We start from the raw sequence: 13,711 nt of genomic DNA on the forward strand, positions 1-13,711 counted from the left end.
TTAACATATCAACTGTTGAAAGTATAAAGTATACTTAACTTGAATATACAAATACAAATAAGTGGAAAACACTGAACAAATGAACTAAACAAAATCACATAATATATAAAACCTAACCCAGCTACAATGGTTTAACACTAAATAACAGTTCCCCGTGCTTAATGTAGTAAAATACTTCTGCTCCGTTCCAAATCCCGATGCAGAGTGATCTGAGGAGAAGGCTTTCCTCCTCCAGCTGCGTCAGTCCTTCAGAGGAAGATTAGAACGTCAGCCGAAAGCCTTGATTGGAAATGCAGTGCACGTTCTGTAACTGCTGACCGACGGGCTCCAGTTAGGAAATGAGATGTGGTCTTTTTTTTAATGCCTCAGCATGGCGGCTGGATAAGGAGTAAGGAGGTAAACTGGATTAGATATTTGAGACGTGGAGGACGCTGCTGTCAGTGTGACTTAGTCGGGAAACGGTTACAACGTGGGGGGATGAAGGTCGCTGTGTTAGTGCATCATGGGAACTGTAGGATCCAGCGTTTCTGAATTAGATTCTGCAAGTCTTTTTAATCACTGCAATTTTGGTCGGTCTTTATTTCTCCCCGTCTCAGTGCTGAATCAGTCAGATTTCTCTGCTCACGTGTTTTCGTCTGACAATTCTCCTCTTTGATTCTACTTTGACACTGAATCTCTTATTTCTTTATCCTCCCTCCCTCTTTGTTGTTCTATCTGCACCCTTTCCTCACCACCTCTCCTCCTCTTTCTCTTCCCTCCTTCCTGCAATCAGCCTACATCCCGACACCCATTTACTTTGGCGCCGTCATCGACACCACCTGCATGCTGTGGCAGCAGGACTGCGGCGTCCACGGCTCCTGCTCGGAGTACGACGTCACCTCCCTGCGCTTCGTCTACTTCGGCCTTGCCGCCAGCCTCAAATTCTTCGGCTTCTTCTTCATCTTCCTCACCTGGTACTCCATCAAGTATAAGGAGGAGCGGGTGGAGCGGTGGGTGAAGCGTCACCTCTCGCCCACCGACACTGTGGGCAGCCTCGTCTGCCACCCGGGCGGCCACAAGGGCCACGCTCGCACCCGCTCCTGCCCCGTCAACATCCCACGAAGCGACCCCAACACTCTGCCTGCTCATGCTCCGCCACGCGCCGGCGCCCTCAACCGTGGTGTCAGCACTCAGAGTTGCCCTGGCAACGAGCTAAAAGCAATAACCCCTCCCCCGCCTGCTGCACCATCAACACCATCAGCAACACCCACCCCCACGCCGGCCCGATCACTGGAACACGTTTCAGTCCGAGTCTGATGAGCCAGGTCTCACTCTTTTATTCTGAAATCCAGTCAGATGGGTTTTAGCTGCCGTCACCACGCGGAGGTCCCGCTCTCATCTCATGGCTGGTAAAACACACACTTCAGTTCTGTCTGCGCCGCCGGCCTCTGAGGGTCAAAGACCAACAACTGGGGGTCCTGACTTATCCTGAACCTCCAGATCAGCGGGTTGAAGGAGAAGTTGAACTAACTCGAGGACCAACCGGCCTGGAGACCCCGTCTCCGACTCCAAACATCCGCTCGGTTGGTGAAAACGTTGAAAGCGGCCAGTTGTTTTTCGTTGTCATCCACCAGACGGCGCAGCGAGCAGACAACAACAGCTTTGCTTCCCCCGCTTGGGACGGAGGAGAGTTCATCGCCCCCCCCTCACCCCCCGGCAATATGTGCCTTCTTTTCACCACGGTCCACACACCTCACAAGTATAGAGCATGTACATGACTGCACCAGTACGGGACGTCCCAGCCTGTCGGCATTAGTCACCTGAACAGGCATCTCCGCTTCACCCATCCTCCAACTTTCCCTTCACCTCACGTCTGTCTGCTTCTTCCTCTCCTTCCTCATTTGTCTTTTTTATTTCTTCACCATCATGTGAGCGATATAAAAAATGTGATACACTGCAATTGTGCAAGTGTTGAGAACTGGAAACCGATGGCATGGTGCTGAAAAAAACAAAAAAACAATGTCTAGCATCCATTTGTTGTTCCTTTCTTTTTGGCGGTAATTTTTTTTTTTAGGGTTAAAAACATTTGAAAAGAATCCAACTGGACAACAGGTCACTGGGCTAAGCAGCTTGGCTCGCACAGAATGCATTCCTGTCCGATGCAAGGCCTTTTGTTGCTCCCGTGACACAATGACACGTAGTATTACCGCTGCAAGTCGGATTGTTTGGCTTTTGCCAGCTCCATACAATGCATCCATACAGTACACCCGAGCTGTTTCCCCTCGGACTGCCACCCTGATAAGTGGTTTAACCTGAAAAGAACAGGATCGGCATTTTCCTCCTGACCACTTCCCTGACCCGGCTGGACGAGTCACTGGGATCCAGTTGTGGGATCCTCCGCGCGGCTGGAACGAAAAGAACTGTGCTCGCTGAGGTTTTCCATATTGGACTGGGAAAGTGTATTTCTGACTACTTCCCAGGCTCATGAGAGACACAGCCATTTACCAACAGCATCACTTGTACTAAACCTGTAGAAAGACAAGTAGTCGACCATCACGTAGAGGTCATAGTGTAGTCGTCTAATCTAAGTCATCTCCAGAAATAACAAGCTGCATTTGGGAAGAAGCCTGAATGGAAAACTATTTCCATTCCTCCTGCGTTATGTTAGCTAATTGTTTCACAGTAGTACCAGTGATTTATGGGTAATGACCTTCTGGCCTGAAAGAATTGGATGTGCCGTTTTCTTCACCACTTGCCAAGAGTCGCTCACAGTCTGTGGAAGTTGAAGTGTGATAAGTAAAAATAAGAAAAGGCTTCAGATCACTGCAGCTGATGATTGTTTTCTTTATCATTGAATCTACTGATTAGTGTCAAATAGTGAAAAATGCTTGTCAGACTTTCTGAGCCCAAGGTGACGTTTCCTTGTTCCTCAAAACTAAAAGGTTTTAAAACGGAGGAAAGCAGCAATTCTACACATTTAAGAATTTAAGAACTATTAAATATTTAGTGTTTTTGTTTGATAAATTACTTTAATCAATTGTCAAAAATATTGTTGATCAAATTTCTGTCAGAATCACTGATTGTTTTAGCTTTAGATTGTCCCCAGACAAGATTTTTTCTGAAAGTTTAACTTGAAGAAGAAGTTTTTAATGTTTCACCAAACCATAACCACACTGCAGAGAAATCTCCATCTTATGAAGCTTATTTTTCTTCTATTATTAGGCTCTAAACATTATTCTGTGAGGAACTGGTTCTAAAATCTTCAAGGGCACAAAGATTATTGGAACCTTTTTTGTTTTAAAAAAACATTCTGATCATATTGAGGTTGATCGTTTTAATCAGTGTTAATGTTTTCATGCTCTAATGTTCAGAAAACATTGCTTTCCTCAAACTGTGCATTGCTGCAGCTCCTCTTTTCAGCCTCTGTCTCAAACACTCCTGTGTCTTTAAGTCCCACGAGATACTCAAGACTTCAGTTTGGAGCAGTTCAAACAAGTAGTTGTTGTTTTCCTAGATTTATTTATTTGTTCTTTTTCAGTTCTGAATGTTAAACTAGAAACTAAAAGAAGTTGTGTGTTATTCATTCTCTGTGTTTCAAAGCGTTAAACCTGAGCCAGGTCGTACAACAATGATCGTAGTCATCACTTCATACAGGGTCAGTAACACACAGTAACGTTTTTCTTTTTTTAAATGCACTGGTATCGGATCGGAAAGTCCAGGTATCCGAATCAGGAAGGAGAATACGGCATCGCAACATCTGTAGGGAGCATTACACAAATGTGAGGAGGTATTGTCCAGATTGAAGAGGTGATTCAGGAGATTCAGTGTTTTCTGTGGGGCAGAGTAACTCTCCTGGTAAAAGGAGTTACTCCTTTTACCAGGAGAGTAACTCGCTCTACCAGGAGTGTAACTCGCTTTACCAGGAGAGTAACTCCCTTTACCAGGAGTAACTCCCTTTACCAGGAGTAACTCGCTTTACCAGGAGAGAAACTCCCTTTACCACGAGAGTAACTCCTTTTACCAGGAGAGTTACTCCCTTTACCAGGAGAGTAACTCCCTCTACCAGGAGAGTTACTCCTTTTACCAGGAGAGTTACTCCTTTTACCAGGAGAGTTACTCCCTCTACCAGGAGAGTAACTCGCTTTACCAGGAGAGTAACTCGCTTTACCAGGAGTAACTCCCTCTACCAGGAGAGTAACTCGCTCTACCAGGAGAGTAACTCGCTTTACCAGGAGTAACTCCCTCTACCAGGAGAGTTACTCCCTTTACCAGGAGAGTAACTCCCTCTACCAGGAGAGTTACTCCTTTTACCAGGAGAGTTACTCCTTTTACCAGGAGAGTTACTCCCTCTACCAGGAGAGTAACTCGCTTTACCAGGAGAGTAACTCGCTTTACCAGGAGTAACTCCCTCTACCAGGAGAGTAACTCGCTCTACCAGGAGAGTAACTCCTTTTACCACGAGAATAACTCCTTCTACCAGGAGTGTAACTCCTGGTAAAAGGAGAGTTACTCTTACTGGGCATTCCTTTTTTAATCCTTAAAACAATCAAACAAACTTTTTGTTTTTCAAAACTTCACTACGTAAAATGATCGTACAGAAAACAACAATTCAGACAAATAGTTTTCAAAGTAAAATATTTCAGTGATTTAAAATAAGTTTTCATGATTAAAGTTACTAATATGACTCAAATGAAATGTGGTCGGGATGAATTTTTTTTTTTATTTTATACATTTTAAAGGGTCAATCTATAGATTGTATGTAAAAATGGATGACGTGACAGCTCGCAAAAGTGACGCCAAATCATCGCCCCCTGGTGGCTGGCTGCAGTTTCTGTCATAAACCCCGCCTCCTCCATCAGATAGGACATGGACCAAACTAAAAAAATCTAAGTAGATGTTTAAGTGTTCATGTTTCTGTTCATAATTTTTGTTAATTAGTTATTTGATGACATAAAAACAGGCTGAGCCGTCATGATTGACAGCTGAGACTGACTCGTGATTGGTCGAAAGCGTGTATCGGCGGGATCTTGACGCCGTCGCTCACCACGATCGCTGCTGGACAGACTCTGGCTCCAAATGACGTCTTCAGCACAAGATGGAATCCCTGGGATGTTTTGGGCTTTGGGAGGAAGTGGAGACTCGGCGTCCATCTCTATTTACAATCTGTGGGTTAGTTAGTCCAAAGCACTTCTGAGCTGTATTTTCATTTTGTTAAAGCTTAAAGCCGTGTTTCCTCTGACGCCCTGAGGAGCAGCCTCCTCACTCACGAGGTTACATCAGTGTTCATCATATTTGTCTCAAATTCTCAAACTCTGCTTTGCTCAGTCTTTTCCTCGTTCCTCCGAATCCTCAGAGCTCAGTGAGGAGGCTGAGCTGTGCGCTCTCACGTGTAAACATGAATGGAATATACACAGAATCTAAATCACTGCTTCTAATGACTCAGAATCTGAGTCATGTTTCATTCAGAATAAGGTCAGAAGTCAGATTATTGGTGTCCATGGAAACGCCGTCGCTGTGTTGGGCCGAATCTCAATCAGCCGCTCAGCGTTTGAGTGGAAATGGTTCAAACAGGAAGGGGACAGGTTTTGATTCTACGCTCTTCTCCTTCTCCACAGAGATATTTTTAATAATGATTAACTTGCTCTTTCTGGGTAACATGGCTTCGTTATGCAAAAATGTAAAAATGAATAGGACAAGTCACTCCAGAGACTGTGGCTGTGACTCAGTGTCACCGTCGGGATCGGTTGCTCCGCCCACGTGTGTTTGGTTATTGATATACTGTTCAGTTTGAATGCTGACTTATTGAAAGTGTGTGTAAAGGCCTCAGTCACGCCCTGAAGCTGCTGCTCGCTGTCGGTTTTAACACACAAGAGCAAATTGGGCATTTGCTGGGGACTATTTTCAGCGGCGGATTAATCCTCATTCGATGCTCCAGTGAGTATTCGGGGCAGATATGTGAAATCAGCGATTCGGCCGGTCTCAGTGCTTCATCCTCGTGTTGTTGATTTTCTCTCGAGTCTCACTGCTGTTTGTCGTCCTCCGCTCGCGTCACATCCTCGTTTGGACAGAAGGAGGCGTCGTCTCATGTCGTCATGAGGCATCATCTCCAGACAGAGTAGAAACAAAGACTGAATCTGTGTGAGCTCCGTCAGACGTTAGTGTTCTTTCTTCTTTTTTATTATCAGTATTGTATTTATTTCTAAAGTACAGTGTTTTTGACTGAAGGCCACAATGAACGAAGGCAAAATGTAGATTTGTGGACAAATGCATTGGATACTTGACTCATGTTGATGAAAATGTGAAAAAAAAATAATAAACCAGTATTACAGACGCTGTTGGTTTGTGCATTTCTTTGTTTAACATGTTTTTTCCGTGCTAAAAGTGTTAACGTTATCTACTTGTTTTTAAATCTAAACTAAGTGATAATGTAACTGCAGCAGAAATGTTACCAAATTCGAATAAAATATAAATGAATAGGAAACAATTCAAAAATAAACCTGTTTTCTGTCTAATTTGGTTCTAATTGATTTAATATAAGTGGATAAGCAAATACAACTTTTCTTCTTATAGTGAATGAGTAACATTTATCTGTTTAACGTCCCAAACAGATCGTCTCCTTGGTTTTTGACGACGGCATGAAAATAAATCAAAATGTGAAAAAAAGGACAATCACACGAGTTTCACATTTTAATGATTCTATTTTACAGGCAAGCTTTTCATAAAAACAAAACCACTGGGTAAGGCATGCATGAAGATATGTACAATTATTATTTCTTCCCCCCCCCCCCGACTCACTTCAAGCTCCTACAGGGTTTTAGAGCAGTTTACAGTTGATTCAGTTCAGTGTCCCCAGATGTATGATCTTATTATATCAACATTGTTCCAATGATCCATGCAAGTTGTTTCAGTGAAGACCTGAAAGAGTCGTTTTATAAGTGCACAAAATCGTAAATATTTCGACTTCCATTTGCTACAAACACCGTCCGTGAATTCAATACTGGCTGGAGAGTTCCTCCTGGTCTCGACGCAGAGTCCCTGGAGCGAGCTTATTTTTCTTTACAGTGACTTTAAATCCATCCACATGGAAATGATCAACAAACTCAAAGTAAACATGACGTGAATATAAGACGTTAATATCCTCAAGAAGGAAGAAACAGTTGTGAAATTGATCAGAAGTGTATTGATACCGTTCATTTGAATTCTCCTCAAAAAAGGTCCAGAAAAAAAACTGAATTCTAAAAATGACCACAAGACACTGACATTGCTTTTGAAGCGGCACTTTGCCTTTCTGTGTTCATGCAGGAGGCTGATATCAGACACTGAAGTGCATTCATAGTTTACACAGACTTTGTTTGAGGTGAATAAAAATTAAAATGTCACAATGCATAAGGCAGAATTTTCCTTCAGTAGCACGACAGGAGCAAAACGAAGAAACAACCCAGACGTGATGATCCTGTGAAGGAGAAAAAAGAAGAGATGAAAGAAGGTTGATCATTTGAGGTCAGTCAATTCATCGTCATCCAGGAAGACGCCAGACGTGTTTGAATAGAACTGTTACCTGTTAAGTCACCTGCTGAATGAGCCCTATTTCTGGATCATGTTTATCATCCAGATCCTCGTCAGAGTCTGAAAACAAGAGAAACAATTCAGTGTGAACAGAAAACCGAAAAAAATCTACAAGTAAAATAAGATTCAACCTTTAAGGAATAATTAGATATTTTGGGAAAGACACTTATTTGCTCTCTTGACAAGCGTTTGATGAGAAGATAGAAAACCAGCTTAGCTTAGCATAAAGACTGGAATCAAGGGTAAACAGCTAGCGGGGCGCCGTCCAAAGGGAACGATGTTGCCTTCGCCGTTTTTTAAGTGCATGTTCTAGATGTTCCACTCAGCTGTTCTGTTGCTGCTTGTGGTTCGATCTAGTTGATTCACTTATCTGAGAAATGTCTGAAATGATCCGAGCTATAGAATCACAATGAGATCTGGATCTGTTTGAGTTAAACCTGTTTAACCAGTTTCTCCGTGTCTGAGGAACCAGACGTCCTCTCGGCTTAATAGAGATGAGGTTGATGTTTTGGACGACGGCCGGTTCGGTGTGAATAAACTGACCTGCCACAGACTCTGGTGGAGAGTAGAACTGTCCGTCAGATAACGGACCCGCACACATGAGAGGAGCTCGCTGTGTGGCATCCACGAAGGACTGATATCCTGGAAGACAAAAAAGGGGGGGAAACATGAGGGGACAGCGAGGACAGGAGAAGAATCACAGAGTATTAAAGCAGCACTATGTAACTGTTACTGAGCAACAGCGCCCCCTGCAGCCACACATGGTGATTTACTTTTGAAATGCAGTATTTTGTTTATGACACTAAGAATCGAAATACTTGTAAATAAGGTAGAGGTCAAATATTTGCATTTGGGTTGGTTGCAGTTCGACGTTAGAGACGAGCTGTGCGACGGTGACTCACTGTTTTCGTCTTCGGCCTCCTGAGGCAGAACCTTGAAGTCGAGCAGCCATGTTTCAATCCAGGCCAACACGAAGGAGACGATGGGCAGCAGGTAGCCAAAGGCCCCCTGAGACAGCAGCTACACACAGACACACACAAACCAGTGCAGTTTCAGTCAACACACAGCTTTTGACACTTAGAGCTTACACAGAAATATCCCTGATAATGATGATGTAATTTTTCTAATATGAATAGTGATTCTTACCTTTGATAAAATGACCTTAATGATCAGGAAAGCACAGCTGACTGCAGTGGTGATCTGCACAGAGCAACCACTCAATACTCATATCGTTCATGTCACATGTCAAATACTAAATAGTCACGTGTGTTCATGAATTATATATAAAAATGTAAAGTTTGACTTCACACAAAATGTATACGATATAAACCTCTATTAAAAGAATAAATACAGTGTGTGGACAGAATAACAGAAGAGAGCTGGTTGAACTCAAAATCATCAAAAAGAACTTGCTTTGCACTGACGTGTAATTATTTCCCATCTAAACAGTAATATTTCAGAATTACTTTGTCCTGAAGTTTCATTTATTCTGTGTTCTCCAGGAAGACTGATGTCTGGAATAAATGCTGGTAGAGATAAAAGACAAACTGCCATATCACAGCATGAAAACTTACAGCGATGGCCCACCAGTGACGAAGCTTACAGACGGCGTAGGCCAAGATGAGGGCAGCAAACCTGAAAACAGCCAGGAGCTGAGGGAGGAGGGGGCGTTAAGACGTCGAGGAAAAGGACACAAGGAGGGAAGGGAACAATTTAAGAGTGAAGAAATACAGATTAAAAAAGGGAACGATGGCAAGATGAAAAACAAAAGAAGGGGAGAGTGATAGAAAGGAAGGAGTGGAGGGAAACAATTCAAAAGAATGAACGAAGCTGAACAATCAAACATGGTCTTTCTGAATAATGACGAGAACAACGCAGGCTCACAAAGATGTCGAAGAAGGAGGCGTGGTAGTCGTAGTGCAGGATCTCTTTATCCAGCTGCTGCTGAATGCCGCCGTTCACCTGTCACACAAATAGGACCGATCAACAAAATCCAATCTTAAATCAATCACCTTAACTTAACCTCAAATCAAACACACTCATAGATATCAGTCCCTGATTGTTTTCCCTTTGTCTCTTTTTAAGAAGAACACGAATGAAATTTGATTTAATCTACGTCAAGTACAACAGATATGAAGGAAAATCACAGTCACACAATTACTGACACTTGCTCATTAAGGAGGATATGGAAGATATGGAAGATATGGTGAAGTAGCTGAGTATTCATAGTCATTTGCTTCCCTGGGTTTCTTACATACCACGTCGGCCCCTGTGGTGTCAGCAGCATGAGCGGAATTTAAAACTTGTTGTTCAAACTGTTCTGGTGACTAAACCGAGCTTTGGAATTTCCCTCCTCAACAATGATCTACTCATTGTTCCTTTATGAACTCATAATCTTTATTGTTTTTAACGTTTTATAGATGGAAACACTGTAAACTTTATATCACAAGTAACTTCCTGAACTGTGTTTCCACGTCATGGCTAAAGTCAACAGATGCCTGCTTGTCGGTAAAAAGGCGTAGAATGAGCCCAACGGGTTTAAAGTCTCACACAGAATTACATTCCAGCGTCACGGCTGTGGGAACATTTAACTGTTAAAAACCAGTCAAAAACCAGAGATTCACAAAACGTCTGAGTCTCTCTGTGCACACACTCGCTCCCCAGCGCTCCAGGCTGAGTTGGCTGAATCTAGAGCATTGTGGGAATGTGCTTCCTCATTCAGAGCACAAAGTGTTACGGCTGCATGACCTCGATTCACTTCCCCCAGCAGCGCCTGACCCGTTTCTGTTCGGCCTTGACACAATTCAGACACAAACATTTGACCATACAAAGCACAGTTGTGGAAATATCACAGTTATATCTGAGCCGACTTATCAGAGAAGGTTTTACAGAAAATGTAATAACCCACGATGACGACACAGCTGATTAATGTTGAACTGTGCCGACTCAAAGTAAATCCACTTTTAAACAACGCAGAAAGTATGTGTGGTTTTCATTTTATGTAAAAGTTTATTTTCTGAATATAACTTCTGCAGCTTATATTTGTCTGAAATTGTGTTTTCTGTATTTATAGTTATTTATAATAAAGTTTATGGTTGAACTGTAAACATATGTATTTGTGTGTCGTAAGGGTTCGATAACGACATCTTAGGAATCACTGACGATCAACTGACATACTGCCTGATATCAGTGTCAGCTCTTCTCTCTATGGTGTCAAGTGAAATATGTCTTCTGCTGTTGGATGTATACAATCTGTCCAGTGCTTTGTGAGCAAACATCTGCAAAACTCATCATCCTCAGCTGCTCTGAGCCATAATTAATCATCAGCACGCCGACCTAACACTGAGCCGACAACACGTCAACGTATTAAACATGTCAGTTTTCAGCTGCAGGAGCAGGAGCACAGCCAAGATGGAGCGGAGAAACAGGCGTTCAGTATCAGACACGCATCCACAACACAGACAGACGTGTCTTACATTGAGCTCAATGATCCAGAGCAAGGTGATGAACAAGAGGTCAAAGGTGACGAAGAGGCAGAAGGTCCTCCTCACGTCGGAGATGCACTTCTTCTCCCCGACTTCGTACGACCTCGCACAGATGGGCGTTGTGTTGACAGACCCCATCCCCCTGGCGGTCAGCCGCGAATCAGCACTGCTGCTGCATCGGCTGTCCATCGTCGGCCACGCCCTCCTGGCAGGGCTGGCCCCCACCCACCGGTCAACGCTCAGAAGGTGCACTTGGGCTCAGAGGAGGCGGGTCATCGGAGCAGGAAGCCACTGCAGCGTTAGTGGACGTGGACCCACTCTGCGGCGATAAACTGCATCTGGGGGGGGGAGCAGACGGTGGAAGATATATCAGACTCTGAGGGACATGGCTGCAGTTCATCTGTACATTTTATTATTGTCAACAAATCCCATGAAAAGACTCAAACCAACAACGTCTTAGTCCAACACTTCCTGACTCGTCTGCCCTGCCTGAGGCGATCCCTCTGGATCAGGATGCAGATCTTTAAAAACATGGTCGATGCACCCCTCCTCAACTGCTTCCTGTGAACACTGCCTTTGTTGGGGCCTACTTTTTGTGGCGGATTAATCCACATGTAGCGCGGTGACTTACTGTTGTGTTGTTGTTGGACGACAGTGAGGCTCTTCGGAACCTGTTATGTGTGTAATATAGAATACGTCAATTTAATGAATAATCAATAATGAATTGAGTCCAGGAGATTGTCCGGGTCCGACTCGTTCACACCAACAGGAACATGTGGGGAACGTCCAGGCGAGGGGCGGAGCCTGTAGAGCAGCAGGAGGCCGGACGTGACGTATAGATTATGTTGTTGTTGTTGTTGTTTACAGCTCATCCACACCGGCGTCGGCCCTCATCACCAGAAGATCTGGAACCTCCTCGTCTTTCCAAGTGGACGTCTTCGTCTTCTACGTGTACGGCTCCTCTTCCTCACCCTGAGATGTTTGTGTTCTTCCAGTTTCACGTCCGTCACGTGTTAGAAACCTCATCAACACGTCCACTCGCTCACGGGGACGTGGTCTTGCTGGACTCGTCCTCACTTGGACATGTTGGAGGCTGGCAGGGTGGACACGTTCCGAACAATGTCCAGAACAAAACAGGACATTCGCGTCCTCACACGCACAGAACCCGGAGTCCAGTGCGCACGTGACACAAACAGCGGACTCTTCGTCTCCACATTAAAACAAAACCCGTGTGGTTGCACGTGATCATGGGGTCTGTGGTTAGACACCGGCTGCACCACAACATGTCCAGCGCCACCAGACTCGAGCGTTGGACAAAACCAGAGTGAGACGCGACGGGCGACAGAGACCGATGTCACACGGAGAGGAACGTAAACACCCAGGAGGGACGAGTGCTGTGATGTCCCCTGAGACGGAGACACACGCGACAGGAGGTGCAGCAGCTCCCTGTTAGCCTGTTAGCCTGTTAGCTTCTGCTGCTGCACTGACAGCGGCGTTTAGCGTCTTCTTTACCTGTCAACGTGGCTGCTTCGGTCGGTCTGATTCCCCCCAAACGGTCCCCCGGTGTCTCCGGTCCCCCTGATGGCTCCGGTCCCCCTGATGGTTTCACTTCGTCCGCTCGATACGGACTCTTCCACTTCCTGACCCGAGCAATTTTATCTTCCTGCAAAACAGGAGGCTGCAGTGTCAGGAGTTATTTTGTTGTGCCAGCGCCCCCTAGCGATGTGGATGACCGACAGGATGTCGTTTCTACGGTGGTCGAGAGAGCTCAACACGCGAAAATAATTAAGAAAACAACTTGCGCCGTAAAAAGTCACTTTACAACACCGGAAGTGTTTCCAGGGGACCCAAGAAGGGGATGAACCTGCTGTAGTTCAGAGCTTTGTGAACTTCTCATGATGGAACCTCACACTCCAGTGAGTCGTCCTCAAACGCTTCTACAATCTACTGTCGCTTTTCACTGTTTGTGTGCAGAGTGAAGTTAGAAAACTTTGTGTTTATCCTACCTGGTTTATCTGCACTGAAGAAAAAACAACTACTTTTAAAGGTTTATTCCACCCAAATACTACTTTCTGCCAAGTTATATACTGGGAATAAAGTGAAGTAATTATTGTGTGCGATTTAAAATTCATGTTGACATAATTACAGCAGGTGGGATGATATACACGTAACAAACAATTGTTGAAGATTTGTCTCATAAGTATTTTTGTCTGTGTTTGAGGAAAAAGGTTAAAAAATAACATATTTCAAATCAAAAGGTAAACACGGTAGTTAAACACGTTAAACAACTGGTGGATTTGGGCTCAAAACTGTTAAAGGTCCAGTGATGTTTACTGGTGTGTACTGGCTGGCTCATGGACCTCGTCCAATCGGGTGGTGGCCACGGTTTTCATTGTGCCCAGATGATCAGTCCACCGGGTCATCCGTAAAGTTGTCCAGCACATTAGGGGGAACATGAAGAGAGCCGTCTCTTTTCCAAGAGCTGGAGAGCTGAATGCAGTTGGAACCAGATTTTGGCAGCTCTCAGGAAGTGAGAGTCAAACCCCCCCAAACGTGACAGAAAATGAAAAAACAACAAAAAAAGGAAACAAATATCTCCCGGTGGAAAAGCGGTGACACATGCATAGTTGATTCGTCACTTCCTGCCTCTGCCTGCTGGAGGATTTGATGCTGTTGTGAAC

At 44.4% G+C, this 13,711-nt stretch overlaps 2 protein-coding genes and 1 long non-coding RNA gene across 6 annotated transcripts in view; 1 reads left to right on the plus strand and 2 right to left on the minus strand.

Moving 5' to 3' along the window:
* LOC117778525 (solute carrier organic anion transporter family member 5A1-like) overlaps positions 1 to 2,187 on the plus strand; it is a 16,165-nt gene extending 13,978 nt beyond the window's left edge. The window contains exon 9 of the mRNA XM_034614195.1: positions 773 to 2,187. Within this exon, the coding sequence (XP_034470086.1) occupies positions 773 to 1,296 (524 nt within the window). The 3' untranslated portion in view covers positions 1,297 to 2,187. The remainder of the gene's footprint in view (positions 1 to 772) is intronic.
* Positions 2,188 to 3,000: 813 nt separating this feature from the next.
* On the minus strand, positions 3,001 to 3,818 carry LOC117778578. Its single transcript, XR_004616810.1, has 2 exons — positions 3,287 to 3,818; positions 3,001 to 3,191 (listed from the first exon to the last, which is right to left on the minus strand). It is a non-coding gene; the product is annotated as an uncharacterized LOC117778578 (long non-coding RNA).
* A 3,110-nt stretch (positions 3,819 to 6,928) lies between these two features.
* stard3nl (STARD3 N-terminal like) lies at positions 6,929 to 12,697 on the minus strand. 4 transcript variants are annotated; one of them, XR_004616805.1, is made up of 10 exons: positions 12,543 to 12,693; positions 11,022 to 11,368; positions 9,430 to 9,507; positions 9,120 to 9,197; positions 8,692 to 8,745; positions 8,448 to 8,565; positions 8,089 to 8,187; positions 7,538 to 7,605; positions 7,327 to 7,432; positions 6,929 to 7,293 (listed from the first exon to the last, which is right to left on the minus strand). XR_004616805.1 is itself a non-coding variant. In XM_034614267.1 (9 exons), exons 2-8 carry the CDS (start codon positions 11,217 to 11,219, stop codon positions 7,541 to 7,543), a joined length of 690 nt encoding a protein of 229 aa, XP_034470158.1. In that variant the 5' UTR covers positions 11,220 to 11,368; positions 12,543 to 12,697; the 3' UTR covers positions 6,929 to 7,432; positions 7,538 to 7,540. The 4 variants fall into 4 exon arrangements, 3 of the variants coding, with proteins under 3 accessions (XP_034470158.1, XP_034470156.1, XP_034470155.1); XM_034614267.1 differs by having other exon boundaries at positions 6,929 to 7,432; positions 12,543 to 12,697; XM_034614265.1 differs by lacking the exons at positions 6,929 to 7,293; positions 7,327 to 7,432; positions 7,538 to 7,605 and adding an exon at positions 7,840 to 7,882 and having other exon boundaries at positions 8,049 to 8,187; positions 12,543 to 12,696.
* Between the last annotated feature and the right edge of the window lie 1,014 nt (positions 12,698 to 13,711).

The sequence above is a fragment of the Hippoglossus hippoglossus genome, chromosome 17 (assembly GCF_009819705.1).
Source record: "Hippoglossus hippoglossus isolate fHipHip1 chromosome 17, fHipHip1.pri, whole genome shotgun sequence".
In the NCBI taxonomy this organism is placed as follows: Eukaryota; Metazoa; Chordata; class Actinopteri; order Pleuronectiformes; family Pleuronectidae; genus Hippoglossus; species Hippoglossus hippoglossus.

Excerpts from the sequence above, each read along its gene's own strand:
- stard3nl (XM_034614264.1), bottom strand. The coding sequence starts at position 11,219 with ATGGACAGCCGATGCAGCAGCAGTGCTGATTCGCGGCTGACCGCCAGG. Across the intron at positions 9,508-11,021 it reads TCTGGATCATTGAGCTCAAT|GTGAACGGCGGCATTCAGCA; the intron begins GTAAGACACGTC and ends TTTGTGTGACAG. Across the intron at positions 7,898-7,984 it reads CACGGAGAAACTGGTTAAAC|TCGAACCACAAGCAGCAACA; the intron begins AGGTTTAACTCA and ends GAATCAACTAGA.